General features: G+C 38.6%; 1 protein-coding gene across 1 annotated transcript; it reads left to right on the plus strand.

Annotated features, from left to right (window-relative positions):
* Positions 1-2047: 2047 nt before the first annotated feature.
* On the plus strand, positions 2048-13195 carry LOC137936229 (beta-1,3-galactosyltransferase 7-like). The gene is made up of 11 exons (XM_068780799.1): positions 2048-2301; positions 2912-2999; positions 3090-3148; positions 3241-3449; positions 5820-5883; positions 11552-11624; positions 11721-11841; positions 11961-12048; positions 12138-12263; positions 12354-12463; positions 12554-13195. The coding sequence occupies exons 1-11, from the start codon at positions 2204-2206 to the stop codon at positions 12700-12702; spliced, it is 1185 nt and encodes a 394-aa protein (XP_068636900.1). The 5' UTR covers positions 2048-2203; the 3' UTR covers positions 12703-13195.
* Positions 13196-14987: the final 1792 nt, after the last annotated feature.

Consider the following 14987-nt stretch of genomic DNA (forward strand, 5'->3'; position numbering starts at 1 on the left):
ACACCTAGTTAGAGGATGACCATGAGATTTTATTTCCCAATTAAGGGTTTTGAAATACCTATGTAAACCCTTGTAACTTTTCTACATTCATTCATTCAATACATAAAAAAATTGTCTCCTTGCCTTAGCTCTCTCTCTCTTGGGTTTCAGTCTTGAATGCATTGGAGCTCTCTCATTCCTGCATACCACGAAAGATTTAAAGTTTTTCTTTGAGGAAAATAATTCCACTTTTTTGTCAACAAAGGTATCTTTACCAACAAAAATAAAATTTGCCATTCATGAACAATCATTTTGGTTTGGTGCATTCAAAGACTGCTCTACTCCTTAAGAGAGAGAGAGGGAGTAGTTCTTGCTTAAGAAGACTTGATGGAAATCGCCATTTGGGTTGGTCCAACCAAGAAATAAAGGGATGCACCCTTTTGAACCATTTCTCTCAAATAAGTTTTTTCATGACTCTCTCCTCAAGGTATAGTTTGAGTTCTGGTTAAAACTTAGTTAGTAAACGAAAAAATAATTTCGTAGAGAAAACTCAAGAATCTTCTTTGTTAGGAAAAAAAATTGGGGATCCGGCCCATTCTGCATCCAAGAACCTTTCTATTTTGAAGTGATTATGGTTTTTATAGAGAATCCCTTTTCCTGAAGATCCTTTCAAGTATTACAAAATTCTTTCTAATACTTGCTAATGAGTAAGTTGTGGTTTATGCATGTATTGATTTACCACACTTATTGCATAAGAGATATTTAACCTTGTTACACATAGATAAATAAGTTTCTCATAAGTCTTTGATATTTTCCGATATTTACATTTTCTCAATTGTCTTCAAATAATTTTGTATTCGAATCCACGGGGGTTTCTACTGGTGTACACCTCATCATTCTCGTCTCCTCAAGTAGATCAAAGACATACTTCCTTTGAGATAGTATAATCTACTGTAACACTTCAATACCCAAAAAATATTTAAGTAGTCCAAGATCTTTTATTTTGAACTCTTTACATATCTTTTATTTGGTTTACTGAATACCCTTGAAATGAAGACCTAAATTCATAAAATTAGAAACTTCTAAAACAGAAAAGTGACTTTATCATGTAAAACCAATGTCAATAAGCAAATAAAAAATCTCTAGTATTAATTATATTGATACTAATTTAAAGAAAAGAATGTGGGTTTAAAAGGAATTCATCTTAAGATAAAACTAATGCCAATAATTAAACAGAGAGTGGGCCGGCTAGTCTTTAATCTTTTGTCTAATAAAGGAAATACCAGCGTCACTTGCGCGAGTCACGTTGGGTCGTCTTCATTATCTAGTTTACAGTCGAGAAGATAGTGAAAAAACTGACCAGACAATATTGGCTATTAAACAAATTACAGAGCATCGGAAGAAAAACAGTAAAGAAATTATAGAGCAGCAGAAGCACGAAATGAAACAAAGCAGAGAAAATTAAATAATCGGCTTTGGAAGTGATAGAAAAGAAAGCAAGCCAGCAGTGGAGTAGGAAACAACTTACCTGTGTTTGTGCAGCAACGAAGCAACGGCGATCTAATCAAGAAAAAAAATTAATAAAAAAATAATTTAAAATTCAATAAGACATGGATTAATTAATGGATTAGACTGAACCGGGTCCTTTCCAAAGTTTTATTAAATCAAACCAGAGGACTGGACCCAGTCGAAAGAACCCAAAGGCCTCCTCTCCCTCTCTTTCCTCCATTTGGAAGAACCAAGAATAAAATTGAATCTCGGTTCACCAATTCCAACCATGAAACTTGACCAAGACATTTTCGGTATTTCAAGTTTTTCATATTAGATAATGCTCCTCGATGACTTTCCAGTAATTTGGACGATCGAATCATCCTTAGGTTCAACCAAGAATCCAGACAACTGTTGTTGGTTATACGGAAACCCGACAACAGGCGTGGGAAACGGCCAAAGACGGCGATGATTGTGACGGCGTTACTCAAGACCACAGCGGTTGGCGACCCGGTTAAGTCGTCAAAGTTGACGGCTCAACGCGGACAGACCGAAGAAGCGTTGTCCTTGGTCCCTTCCTCCTTTCCACCACACTTCCCCAATCTCTCGTTGTCTGGCTTTTCTTCCGTCCCTCGTTGGTCACGACGCAGACCTCTCTAGAAATTATTCTCTGCGGAGAGGAGGTGGAGGAAGAGAAGCGGTAGAGGAGACGGGGTTGACGGAGGAAGACACTGAAATGATGCGGGGGCGGAGTCATTCTCAGAGGGTGTCCGGGAAATGGATCGTGATATTCTGTATCGGTAGCTTCGTTCTCGGGATGCTTTTCACTAACAGGTTTTTGTTTTTTCCTCTTAATGTACATACATCATGGGTTTCACCTTTTTAGCTGGTTTCAGAACAGATGGACCCTTGTGTTGTATCTGTCCTGACATTCATTTTAACTATTATGAGCTGGTTGTAATGTATTGATGGGCTTGTTTTTTTTTTTTTTTTTACTCTAGTTTCGTTTTGTAAAGCTCCTGCTTGCGCTTCGTTTTCCGTTCTCTGCTAAAATGATTCATTTGTTCTGAACCATTTTCGTGATGGTTTTTTCTGTTTCACACATTCCGGCAGTCCCTTTCGTACGTTACACGGATTTCATGCTTTCAGTTTCTGTTCTGAATAACGTTTTGGATTCTGGATCATTCTCTCCTCTTCTCCTTGCTTATTGGGTGATTCATATGACTTCTGTTATTCCTTTCCCTGTTTTGTAGTATAAAAGCACGGACTATGAGGGGGTGTTGGGTATCCTAATCATGTGTTTTCATCCTGTCTGGCTTGAATTTTCTTCTTAATGTTCTTCGAAAGGCTCGCATGGTGATTCAATTGGGTCAAAGCGAAATATAAGATACCAAACGATATTTTAGTTTGACAAATTGAAGGAAAATGTGTCTGCTTATTTCAGATGGTTGGCTCCTAATAATCAGATTACCACTCAACGAAGCGCAGTACAAGAATCAAAAGTTGTAGCAGAGGATTGTGAGACGAAAAAGGTTAGTATTGGTCTTGTGAAATAGATCCAATATGGTGATGTTTGTCATTCGTCTTGTGGAGATCGCTCATCTTTTCTCTGTGTCTTCTAGAAGCTGGGGAAAGAAAAGAATATAATGGAGGAGGTTTACAGGACACACGAAGCCATACAGTAAATGCAATGTCTTACTGAAATAATATCCTTAAATTTATTTGCCCAGTTGTATTTTGCTTCTTACAGAATTATGCATTTTGGAGTAATAGGGATTTGGATAAGACGATATCAACACTACAGATGGAGCTTGCTGCCACTCGAAGTGCCCAAGAGATGACGAATCCTAAAGGTTCACCTTCTATATCTTCTTCTCGTGAGGGCCCACCAAAGCAGAAGGTATTTGTGGTGATTGGAATAAATACTGCCTTTAGCAGCAGGAAGAGGAGAGACTCTGTCAGAGAGACCTGGATGCCTCAAGGTGATCTTATAATTTTTTTTTTCTTGGCTTTATGAACTGAATGTGTCCTACTATGCTTTTCATGATCCCCTCATTATAAGCAAGACAAGACAAGACATGAAGAACAATGTGGGATAGAGTTGAGATTGACATGTTGCAGTGTTAAATGCTTTATTTCTGTAATTTTTTTTCCAAGTGGCCTATAAAACTTTTGCCTCTGCAAATATTTTGGTGCCATGTCTGTTTACTTGCAGAAGCAGCTATGTCCTATGTAGAGTTTGACAGATCACCTACTCCAGTTTATGCTATTTCGGGATCCAACAATCTTTGTTCAGTTGTTGGTGTAATTATTGCTTTACCTCTACTAAATATACATCTTGAACATCATCATCATCATCATATGAAGCCTTGTTTGAATTTTCCTCCTCCTTTCAGCTCTTTCATTTTCTAACTTTGTTACTGGGTTGCCTTTCTTCAAGTCTCACTTCTCTACAATGGCCTTTTGCCTACTTCTTTCACTCCATCAACCCCCAACTTTTTCACAATCCTTAAATGCTTTCACTCTCATAGAGAACTCTCTCTTATTTTCTTGTCGGTAGTACTATGCATAAGTGTTTTCTTATATATTTATTTGTAATTTTGTTTTCCTTGTTTTGCTTCACACATCTGAACATTCTCATTCCCACTACCCTTCATTTTTGTAGGTGTTGCTTCTTCCCTGTGCAAAATTCTGTTCCAAAGCATTACACTTTAGCCTATTCTAGAGTTGTACCTTTTTGCTATTTCGTCATTGTATCTATCATCTAGCACCAAATGCTAGTCATCACTTTAGCTAACCAATATTTCTTTTATGCATTGCGACCTCCACTTTTTCTCCTTACTGTTGAAAGATTGAGTCTATGCAACAGAAATATCGTTTTATGAGGTTTAACTTGGTTTCACTCTGCTTCATATCATATTTGGTTGATTTTTCAACTGAAGTTATGAATCTGACAGTCAATGGTCTACAGAATTTTTGGTAATTTTAAAAATGTTATTGTAACCCCAGTGGTTTCTTACCCAGAACTAGATTTTCAAGGTAATATTTTGAGTCTCATTTCTTCCTGAACTTGGTCAAAGGTAGATGTTGTGAATGATATTAAAATAAAATTTATTCCTTCAATATGTTTACTGATTGGAATTTCTTGAGACTGCTCAACCTCATTTGCTGTTATTTCCTTGCCATACCATGGGTCTGTGGAACTTCTCATCAAGCCTGCCTCATTCTCCTATTGCTGCTTATGTTGCACATTCATCTAGGATTTTTGAATGCTTGACTCTGTCATTCATTCTTGTATAAAAGCAAGATAACTCTTCCATTTACACTTCCTTAAACAACTAGTATTCTTCTCTTTTCACATTTTAGGTAAAGATCTTATAAAGATCGATTATATATCATGAATTGTTCTCATGATTAATGTCAAATAGCAAATTTAGTGCCCAATGAACAACCATTTTTATCAGCCTTTGAGATATTTAAAATAGAGTATTTTTTTTTTTAGTGAAAGGTGTGAATGTTTAAAAAAAGAGTGAAGATTACAATACCTGGCTAAGAAGGACCTTCCTTCACAACAAGGCGTTGGAGTGAACGCCTAATTTAGCCTGCGTATCTGCTAGGGTAATTAAACTTTTGTTATGGCGGTAACTGTTTTTTTTCCCCCAGAATTTTATCATTTTCCATGGGAGCGTCAACCTAAAGAAATATAATAATCACATCAAGAAAAATTCTCTCACATTTCGTTGGCCTTAAAATGAAAAAGAAAATTATTTGGTTGGCCTTGAAAACTATTGTTTTCATGATGCTTGATGAGGGAAAAAATGTTTGGGCGTGTCGATTTGCCATTTTGGAGGAAAAAGAATATTGGGACCACCCATAAATATTTATAAGGAGTTTGTCAACCTGAATCAAAGGGAAGTTTAAGGCTAAAGACATCAAAAGTGCCCGGCTAATATTCAGTCATGCAATGCCTTGCAGAGTTAAAAGCATGGTTGGCTCCAAAAGCCTGTGCCCTGCTGTCAATGGCACTTGAAGCTGGAACCTACATAATGAAGTTGGGGTATTTGCTTATTTTATGTGAAGCTGAAAAGCACCATTTCATACCCAGGTGTTTAAGTTTGATTGGACAAAGTTGTTTGCTATTTTAGCAGTTTATGGCTGCTTGTATTATACATGTCGGCTTACAATGAATCCACATGATTTTTGAATTCTTTCAGATCCTCTTGGTTTTACTCAGATGTATCCACATAAGTATAATGTTTATGATATCTTTTTGTTTGCATCTCTGGCTTCAAGTTTGTCAAACTATTTTGCAGTTTTTGGAGTCTAAGCCTCTTTATTTTGTGTTTTATTAGGTGAGAAGCTTCAGAAACTAGAGAGAGAGAAAGGAATCATTATCCGGTTTATGATTGGTCACAGGTACTCTCACTTTAACCTGATCCTAAAGTTATAGGGCCTTGTATGTTTAAGTTCCTTCCATATTGATCCTTTAAATCTGGGTTGGTACTTGTATTATTTTTATTTTTTTTGAGAAAGTGATAATTTTATTAACCAAATAAGCAAAACAAAAAACTAGGGAAGCACACCCCTAACATCAAGGGATTGGAGGGAGGTTCCCTGCTTAGCAAAAGCATCAGGTAAAAAATTGGCAGATCTGGGAACATGGGACAAAATATAAGTAATGTGGGGGAGAATGTCTAAAATAGAGTAGTAAACATCCCAATGGCACCATGGCGGAGAGGAGGGAAAGGAGAACCATCCAACAATCACCGCAGAGTCTCCCTCAATGTGGAGTGGACCGAAGAGGTGCTCGTGGAAGATGATGAGACCTCTGAGGAGGGCCTGAAGTTCAGCAGGAGTGGAATCGAAAATACCCATAGGTTCAGAATAGGATATGAGCTGGTTGCCAACAAAATCATGAAAGACACCACTAGGTGGGATTGTAATTTCAGACCTTGGTGTTGTATTTTCATGTGTACTAGCATTTGCCCAAGTATGGTTTCCAAATGTTTTCTAACATTTATCTAAGTAATGATTAGTGCGTCCACAATGAACACACTTGCGCTCAGATTTACCATCTCCTCGGCCTCGTCCTCTACCAGAATTATCTCTACCTTTGCCTTTACCAGCCCTTGTACGTCCCTTGGACGTGTCAATAGAATTAGATGTTGTAGCCGATGTATCAAGGGTTGTAGCCGATGTATTAAGGGTTGTAGCTTTAACCGCTTTAGTATCTTTTCCAGCTCAAGGCACAATAATCTTTTCTGCTCTCTGTATCCTATTAAAGGTAGTAGAGAGGTTAGGTATTTGATCTGAGGCCGAAATTCGTGCCTTTATGCTGTCAAATTCAGCACCCAGTCCATCTAGAAATTTCGCTACAAGGAGTTTACTCTGGTGATTTTGAAGTTCCCTTTCATCCGAAGTAAAAGGATGAAAAACATTAATTTTCTGCCAGATACTCAAACAAGAATTATAATAGTCAGTCACAGTTTTATTACCCCTTTTCAAGCCAAAAACTTATGTATATCATAAACCCTGGAAATATTGATCTCTTGTCCATAAAGAGCTTCCAAGGAAAACCACATAGCTTTGCAATTTTAAAATTCATAACTTGGGTCTTGATATTAGATTTCATGCTGTTAACAAGCCAAGTCATCACTTGACTGTCTTCAAGCTCCCAGTCATCATTCTGAGGAACAAGAGGGTCATCTCTAATAAATTTGAACTTTTTCCTACCCTTCAAGTGCATTCTAATAGATCTAAATCAAGTAAGGTAGTTATCACCATTCAACCTATCAAAGGTGATAGTGATACTATCTTTACCATGAGGATTATATGACCCCTTTGCTGGAGTGTAAACCTTGCTAGAGTCAGCCATATCAGATATAGAAGATCAAATAAACCCTTAAAAAATTCCAAATCAACCAGTTCAAGTGGGCCCCACCACATAAAAAACCTACAATTAGGGCAGTATAAGATGTGCGCAGATCAAACAGTCCAAAAAATTCAACAAAGGGATTAAATTCAGAAGAAAAAGTGCACTACACCTGGGCTGATGTCAGCAAGTGCACAGATGACATCAGCAGTTACAGTTCTTGAATTTTGGCGCACACTTCCATATCATCAGAAAGAGCTTCTTTTGGCAGTTTAGAACATTAGAATATGTTTTTAAAATAGTAAGACCAGTAACCCTAGGTTATGGCAGAGAAAAAAGGAGAAAAAATTGAATTTTTACTAACTAGTAACCAAAAACCTGGAAAAAGATCTTCCTTTATATAAATTTTTGTTTCAAATAGGAGAAAAAACTCACGAAGATCCTTCCTAGATGCGATCTACTGATCTGATACCATGTAAGAAGTAAGAAGAAAAAAGGTTGAAGAGAGAGAATGAGAAGGAGAGAGCTTGGAGAAGAGAAATTGAGAAAAAAAAACTGAAAATTCGTGGCTGGATTTCCTCCAGCTTCTATTTATAGATTTAGGGTTGAGTAGGTAGGGTCAATTTACAACATTGCCCCAACTTTAAGTGAAAACCCTCATTCTTTATATCTCCTATTCTACGTGTCCCCTTTACATGAAATTTGGTCCATAGACATTATTTGACATGTAGAATAAGATTATATCATAAAATATAAATAACGACAAGGTAAAATGACCAAAATGCCCCTATTCTTTTTTTTAACACTTTTTTTTCCAGAAAATCTCCTATGATGAACTGATATCTTGATCAAGGTAAAGATACTTCCTACTTCTGAGATATGCACTTACCAAAACAAGACTTACCTTTCTTTACTGCTGCTCAATATGAGGAAATTATTTGCTGCTGCTCTTGCTCTCTTCTTGGCTCCAATAGGTCCACCTCTCCAAGTCTGATCTCAGAAGTTTATTTTCGGATAGTTGCTGTTATTACTTCACAAAATTCATAAAGTTTCTCAAGTTCTATTCATGGAAAGTGGCTGATTTTTACTTAAACAAAATCTGGAAAGTATCTCAAACTCTATACTTGGAAAGTTGTTGTTTTTTATCAACAATATCAAGAAAGTATCTCATAATCTACCCTGGGAAAGTTTCTTTTTGTTAACTAACAATATCTTGAAAGAACCTTTAGAAGAATATCTTATTTTCATAAATTTTTCTTGATTTATTTGTCAAAGAGAAGAAGTGTTCCTATTCTGAATTATGGCAACTTCCAAAAATAGTAGTTACTTGATTTAATGCTGCAAATTACAGAAGTATCTATGGAAGGAGATTCTGATCTAGGACAGAGTCAAAATGTGTGTTTCTTGTCTGGTTATGAGAAATCTTTGCAGCATATTAACTGCATATTGGAGCAACAGTCTGTGTACTTATCCCCTTATGAAGTGAGCAGCCTTGTTCAGCTTATCACTTGGTGAAATCCTTTCAAGATATAACTGGTCTAGCCTCAAGTTTTGCCTTCGATTTTTTATCTTGCCTTTTTGAATCGGTTTCATTTTTTAATTATATCTCTAAGCGTGGACTATATTCAGAAACATGACACTTATGTCATTGGCTGCTAATTAGTTGGTTTAATGTGCCTAGCTCTTGGGTTCTATGGAATGGCTAGCTCTCGGTTTGGTGTCTGAATTAATCACTGATGCAGTAAGTGTGGAAGCAACATCCATTACTGTTTTATTCACTCTTTTCTGCTTTTTAGAAGACCTTGCAGCTACTCTCGGAACCAGTAACACTCTCAGTTCAGTTATTCTTATTATTTTTGAGAAGATTAACAATACTCAGTTCAACTTATTGGCACCTTATTACTCGGTTCCAACGTATTATTTGGTACACATCTTCCTTATTCAAGGATGGACTTGCTGCAGATTATCTCATGTGTCTTTTATTACTCTTTAAGGAGTTTTACTATTTACCAATTATTTGCTGCTAAATAACTATATATTTGGTATGTGTTATTTGGGCCTTGGCTCATTACCACAACTTCTATTGTGTCTCTTTTATTGAGACATTATTATTGAAGAACTCTTTAGTTGATTGCCTTGGTTCATTATTTGTTAACTGTTGTCAGCATTGGTTCATATGATGAAGAATTTGAATTACTTCAAAAAATAAAACACATGATGTGCCCAACTTCTTCATCTTATCTTCCTATTGATTCCCCATTACCCTTTTATTATTTGGTAGTCTTTCTCCTACGATCCTTTATTTTACTCTCGTTTACCTCCTTTGGCCAACCCTTTTTGGTGCATTGTAATGGTTGGTCCTTTATATATATGGGTGTTTTTAAGTCCAGTGTGACTTTTTATTTGGTACCATTGGGTGTTTATTGCCATCTTGTGAATGACAGGCATTACCCACTTTAGTGATTATTATCACTATTTTTGTTTGAAATCCTTTGAGGTTGGTTTCGACTTATGTTTTATCACCCGTTACTATCCTTTGAGATTTTGTGTCCAGTTTCGTACTTATCCTTGGGACATCGTGATGGAGGAGAAGACCCTCATTGCTCCTGGTAGCAGAAGACGGAAAAACGGAAGGAAATCAAACCAATCTGAAGCTCCTTGGACAGTGTTCTGCAACCACTATCAGAGATAGCAACGTCAAACTATTTGAGGAAAGTCTTACATTCAGTCACTGGAATAGAAACGAAGGCTCGTTTCCCAGCGTTGCAGATGGTGATTCAAATGCATGTCCTATGCGATCCCGAGTGCAACTGATCGCTAAAGTCGAGTCGCTGAACGTAAACGAGGACCTGTTTCTAGCTCTTCTATTAGTTTTCCTAGCTCAAACAGTCATCCAGCCACTTCCGTCGCGTTCTTCACCCAGATTGGTTCCTCTATAACCATCGCTGTGTTGCTGCGTATTGAAAGGACCCTCCTTTCCCGTCGCACAATCCCGAACCGAGACATCAGGACAAGGGATCCCGGAACTAGCTTCTCCCTTCTTGAAACGACGGACATCTCCACCATTCCGAGTGACTACACGAGGGGGAGGGGGGAGACGTGTTATCTTCCACCCTATCAACCCCCTTCCCTGCAGAAAACCTCGCTGGATTGACATCCGAGTTGCCATTGAAGTCGTTGGAGATCGTCACCGGCTGTCGACATTCGCGGGAGGTGCTTGCGACTCCCTGAGTCGTCCAGTCCCCTCTGTCATGCATCGCGAGTTGGATTTGGGTTGGTTCTTGTATTAGGAACTATCTTGCAAAGATTAGAATTGTTCCAGAGTTTGTTATTTCGCTTGGTTTTCATGGCCTTGTAGCAATTGTCATGGCTGCTATACTCTTGAAAATAGTTAAGTATTTGAGCAGCACGGATAAGAGTTGTCCAGGAACAAAGTTATAACATGTTTAGGAAAATATGATCAATGGAAGATTTTTTTCTTTGGATATTAGGAAAAGGAAGATTTAAATCATAACCTGACCTTTAATGGAGCTGTATCAAAATGGATACTTATCGCCACAAATGCCATATAGATACTGTATGTTAAGGAATGTGAAGACAATTCAAAATACTGTTTTTCATATATTAGGATTCAGTTCCAGGCTTGCTGTAATTTTAGGATCCTTTGATGCTATTGCTACCTAATAGTTTAAAATTCTGTTCTTCCATCTCAAAATCTATGCTTCTTGGCATGTCTCAGGCATGCAATTTGAAAGCAGATTTTTTATTTATCGATAACAACAGAAATCTATTGTAGGAGTAAAATTTTAGATCTCATTCCAGAATCCAAAGTCTGAAGTCTTGGGCTTATGTGGTCATGTACTTGATATAAGGTGGTGAATGGTACACTTGCTCCATGAACACAGCCTCAATGTAACGGAACTTGACTAACATCTATCTGAAAGAGTTGTAACCTGACTTCTCCAGTTTTGAGATCATTGTACTCATTTTCTGTTGAAACTTTTGTATTTTTTGAGGTTGAGCTTATGTGCTTTTTCCAGATTTGTCTTACACAATGTTACATTTCATGATGGGTCATATTATGGTGTCAAATTTCTGCTTTTCTTGAAATAGTTGCAAATTGCCATAGTTTGTATATGAGGTGATGGAATGGCAATAACTGGAAATTATTCATGGCAACTGGGATTTATCGGTAGTAATGATGATCCACAGTGCAACATCCAACAGCATTTTGGATCGAGCAATTGATTCGGAGGAGGCACAGCATGAGGACTTTCTTAGACTGGTGGGTGGAATAACTTCTCTGGTCAGGTTCAAGAAAATTTTGAACTTGAGATTAAGGTTCGTGATCATAATTTTGTTTTCTGTTTGTACTCGACAGGATCATGTTGAAGGGTATCATGAATTGTCTGCAAAAACAAAGATTTTCTTTTCCACTGCAGTTACCAAGTGGGATGCTGAGTTCTATGTCAAAGTGGATGATGATGTCCATGTCAATTTAGGTTTATACTTTTCAGCTTCCTGTATTAGATGAAAATGTTATTCTCTAAAAAAAGGAAATGAATTACCAACCATGGAGGATAATGGATTATTGAATCTCTAAGATATCTGGGGAATGCAGGTATGCTGGTTGCAACACTTACACATCACCGATCAAAGCCTAGAACATATATAGGCTGTATGAAGTCTGGGCCAGTTCTCTCTCAAAGGTAATTATCTTCTGTGAGCTACTTGTCAGAAACCATGAATATTGAACTGCATGTGATATTCTGATACTTTATATGAAGTTCTTTTATAGGAATGTGAAGTATCGTGAACCTGAATATTGGAAGTTTGGAGAGGAAGGAAACAAGTACTTCCGACATGCAACTGGTCAGATTTATGCCATTTCAAAAGACCTGGCAACATATATTTCAATCAACCGGTTGGATTTTCTTACTTATTTTTGTCATTGGTTTGGAATTTGAGTTTTGGCAAAGATGAATGAAACATTTGCTGCTAATTGTGGCTGCAGTCACATATTGCACAAGTATGCTAATGAAGATGTATCCCTTGGTGCTTGGTTTATTGGCCTTGAAGTTGAGCATATCGATGAGCGCAACATGTGTTGTGGAACCCCACCTGGTAAATGGATATAGCTTTTGCTGCATTCTTTGGACAATGACAATGTTATCATTTTCCCAGGGAATTTCATAGGTTGTTTATTTTCTCCAGATTGTGAGTGGAAGGCACAGGCAGGGAATGTTTGCGTTGCCAGTTTTGATTGGAGTTGCAGTGGGATCTGCAAATCAGTGGAGAAGATGAAAGAGGTTCATGCAAGATGTGGGGAAGGAGATGGAGCTGTTTGGAGTGCGTTATTTTGAAACAAAAGGAAGATTCTGTGACGAATTTCTTGGAGTGCATGAGTGTCCCAGCAGTGGCTTAAAGTATCTCTTGACGAATGTCTTGGTGAAGGTAAAGATTCAGTGATTCAGATAAGTATGGTATTTCAGCTCGAAAATGGGTCTTCTACAAATCCAATCATAACATTGATTACCCAAAAGGGTTCAAAGTTGAGAAAGCTGTTTGAGCATGGCTGCTCTGCGGGACTGACATAAGCTTCTCAATGGTGGGATATTTGTTTACACAGATTTGGTAGAAACATAGTTAATTATTCTTTCGAGGATACGGAAATCCTTTTTAGGATATAAAGGAGCTTAATTCTTCTGTTTTTTTTTTTTTTGTTTATTTATTTATTTGTAGAAGGGCCTTGTGCCTACTGGCCTGCAGCCCCATTTACACATTGCAGAATGTGTTTTTGAATTCAGTCCCCAGTAGTCTTCTGAGAATCTCTATCTTGACTAAATTTTGGTTACATTCTACATTCTGCATTTCCCCAACCTTTGCACATTTGACAACATTGCAAGCCTAAAACCAAATGGCCCAAAATAAAAGACGACTCATTGCCATTACAAAAGTTTGGTGTTTCCTGATTTTCCTGATTCCTGCATGGTTGCTGTTATTTAAGGCCTTTCTTCTTCCACTACAATGAGGAGGAGATTCAAATATTGAAAACTTAAAACATGGAGGGTTGTTAGACATGGTGGGTCAAGTAGTTCATTCATACGACATTATATGGGTTTTACTTCTATCTCCAATTCTTTGTCGAAGGAGAATAGCTTTTCATGGTTGGCCAGTTTTTTGGTTTTTCTCATTTGGGCTTTCTCCGGACTCCCACGCCAATAAACCTTTGGTTATTCAAGTTTCAGACCTTCGCACGTGAATCCAACTCTTTATTGTCGTTTTTTTTTTTAAAAAAAATAAAAAAATAAAAAAAGTCGAATCTAAAATGCTTCATTCTCTCGCGCTCTAGAGAAATTGAATTCTCACCAGACAACAGGGCCCCACGATAACTTTCCGACATTTGCCCCGAGAAACCCGTCTAATCTTCCCGTCATCATTATCCCATAATTGCCTCCCGTGGGACCACTGTCTCGAATCTCTCCCCGCCACGTGGTTTTCGGGCCCATGCCTCTCGCGCCGTACGCGTTCGCATTAAATTCCAGCACGTGGCGTGTCCGTGCTGACAGAGACGTGGGGGAAGCGCAGCCGTCTATCCGACGCGTCGCCGAGTCCGATGTGGTTGAGTTGACCTGAACCGGGCCACAGGGGCATTAAATCGGTTGACAGGGAGGAGGGTTCGAAGCGTCCACGTCGGCGATTAAGTCGTCCTTGGGTGGGCCCAAAAGCCCGACTCCCTCGTTACTCGGGCTCCCTCGGGTCCCGATCCCTCCGCTCCCGCTGACACAGACAACGCCGGTCGCCGGTCCCTCCCTCATCTTCCGTCCATCCGACGGCTCGGATCGCCACCCGCACACTCGCCGGTCGTGTACCCCGGAAGACAAAACCAGGTTTTTTTCAAAAATTCCCCCAAAAAATGGAAGGGAAAACCAGCTTTCACTGTACGGAAGGTGAGGAGGAAAATAATAATAAGGTAATGATGGAGGATCGGCATTGAATGAAAAAGTTTGTTTGTCCGGTTGCGGGTGACCGGAGACAGGTGTAAAGTTGACCGTCTGCAGCGGGTAAAAAGGAGAGGGACCTGGGAAATGAAAGAAAGATTCAGGTGAAGATCGACGAAGAAGAAGAGAAAATTAAAGAGTTTTTACAGTACAGTGGTCTGGACTTGTCTTTCTGGAATAGATTAATATAGTGAAGGGTGCAATTTCTTTTGACAGATGGAATGTTAACGAAACCCTAATTTGAGGCCTGAGGGTTGCCTTCATAAACCACCCACACCCTCTCCATTCTCCTCCACTGCTTTCTCTTTCTCTCTTTCTTTCTCTAGAAAGGTTTTGTTGGGGGGAATGTTGGCTGGCTCGAGGCGTTCTGATGGCAAAGTTTGAGAGGAGAAGGCATCGGACCAGGCTTCATTCCTCTCAACGCTTCTTCTGTCTCCTCCTTTCTTCTCCTTCTCCCCCTTGATCTCCTCTGTCAGAAATGTTCGTTTGATTTTGATCTTCTGTTTGGTTGGTCAGGGAGCGTGTTTTTGTTAATGTTAGGTTGTGGGGAATGTTGTCTGGCTCGAGGTCATGTGGGTTTGTTTTTGTTTCCTCGGAGTTTCAAAGTATTGAAACCATGACCTCGGACCAGGCTTCATTCCCCTTAA

This window comes from Aristolochia californica, unplaced genomic scaffold (genome assembly GCF_029961685.1).
Source record: "Aristolochia californica isolate CCGP_79_NKW_82.1479 unplaced genomic scaffold, dmAriCali1.0.hap1 SCAF_7, whole genome shotgun sequence".
NCBI classification, from domain to species: Eukaryota; Viridiplantae; Streptophyta; class Magnoliopsida; order Piperales; family Aristolochiaceae; genus Aristolochia; species Aristolochia californica.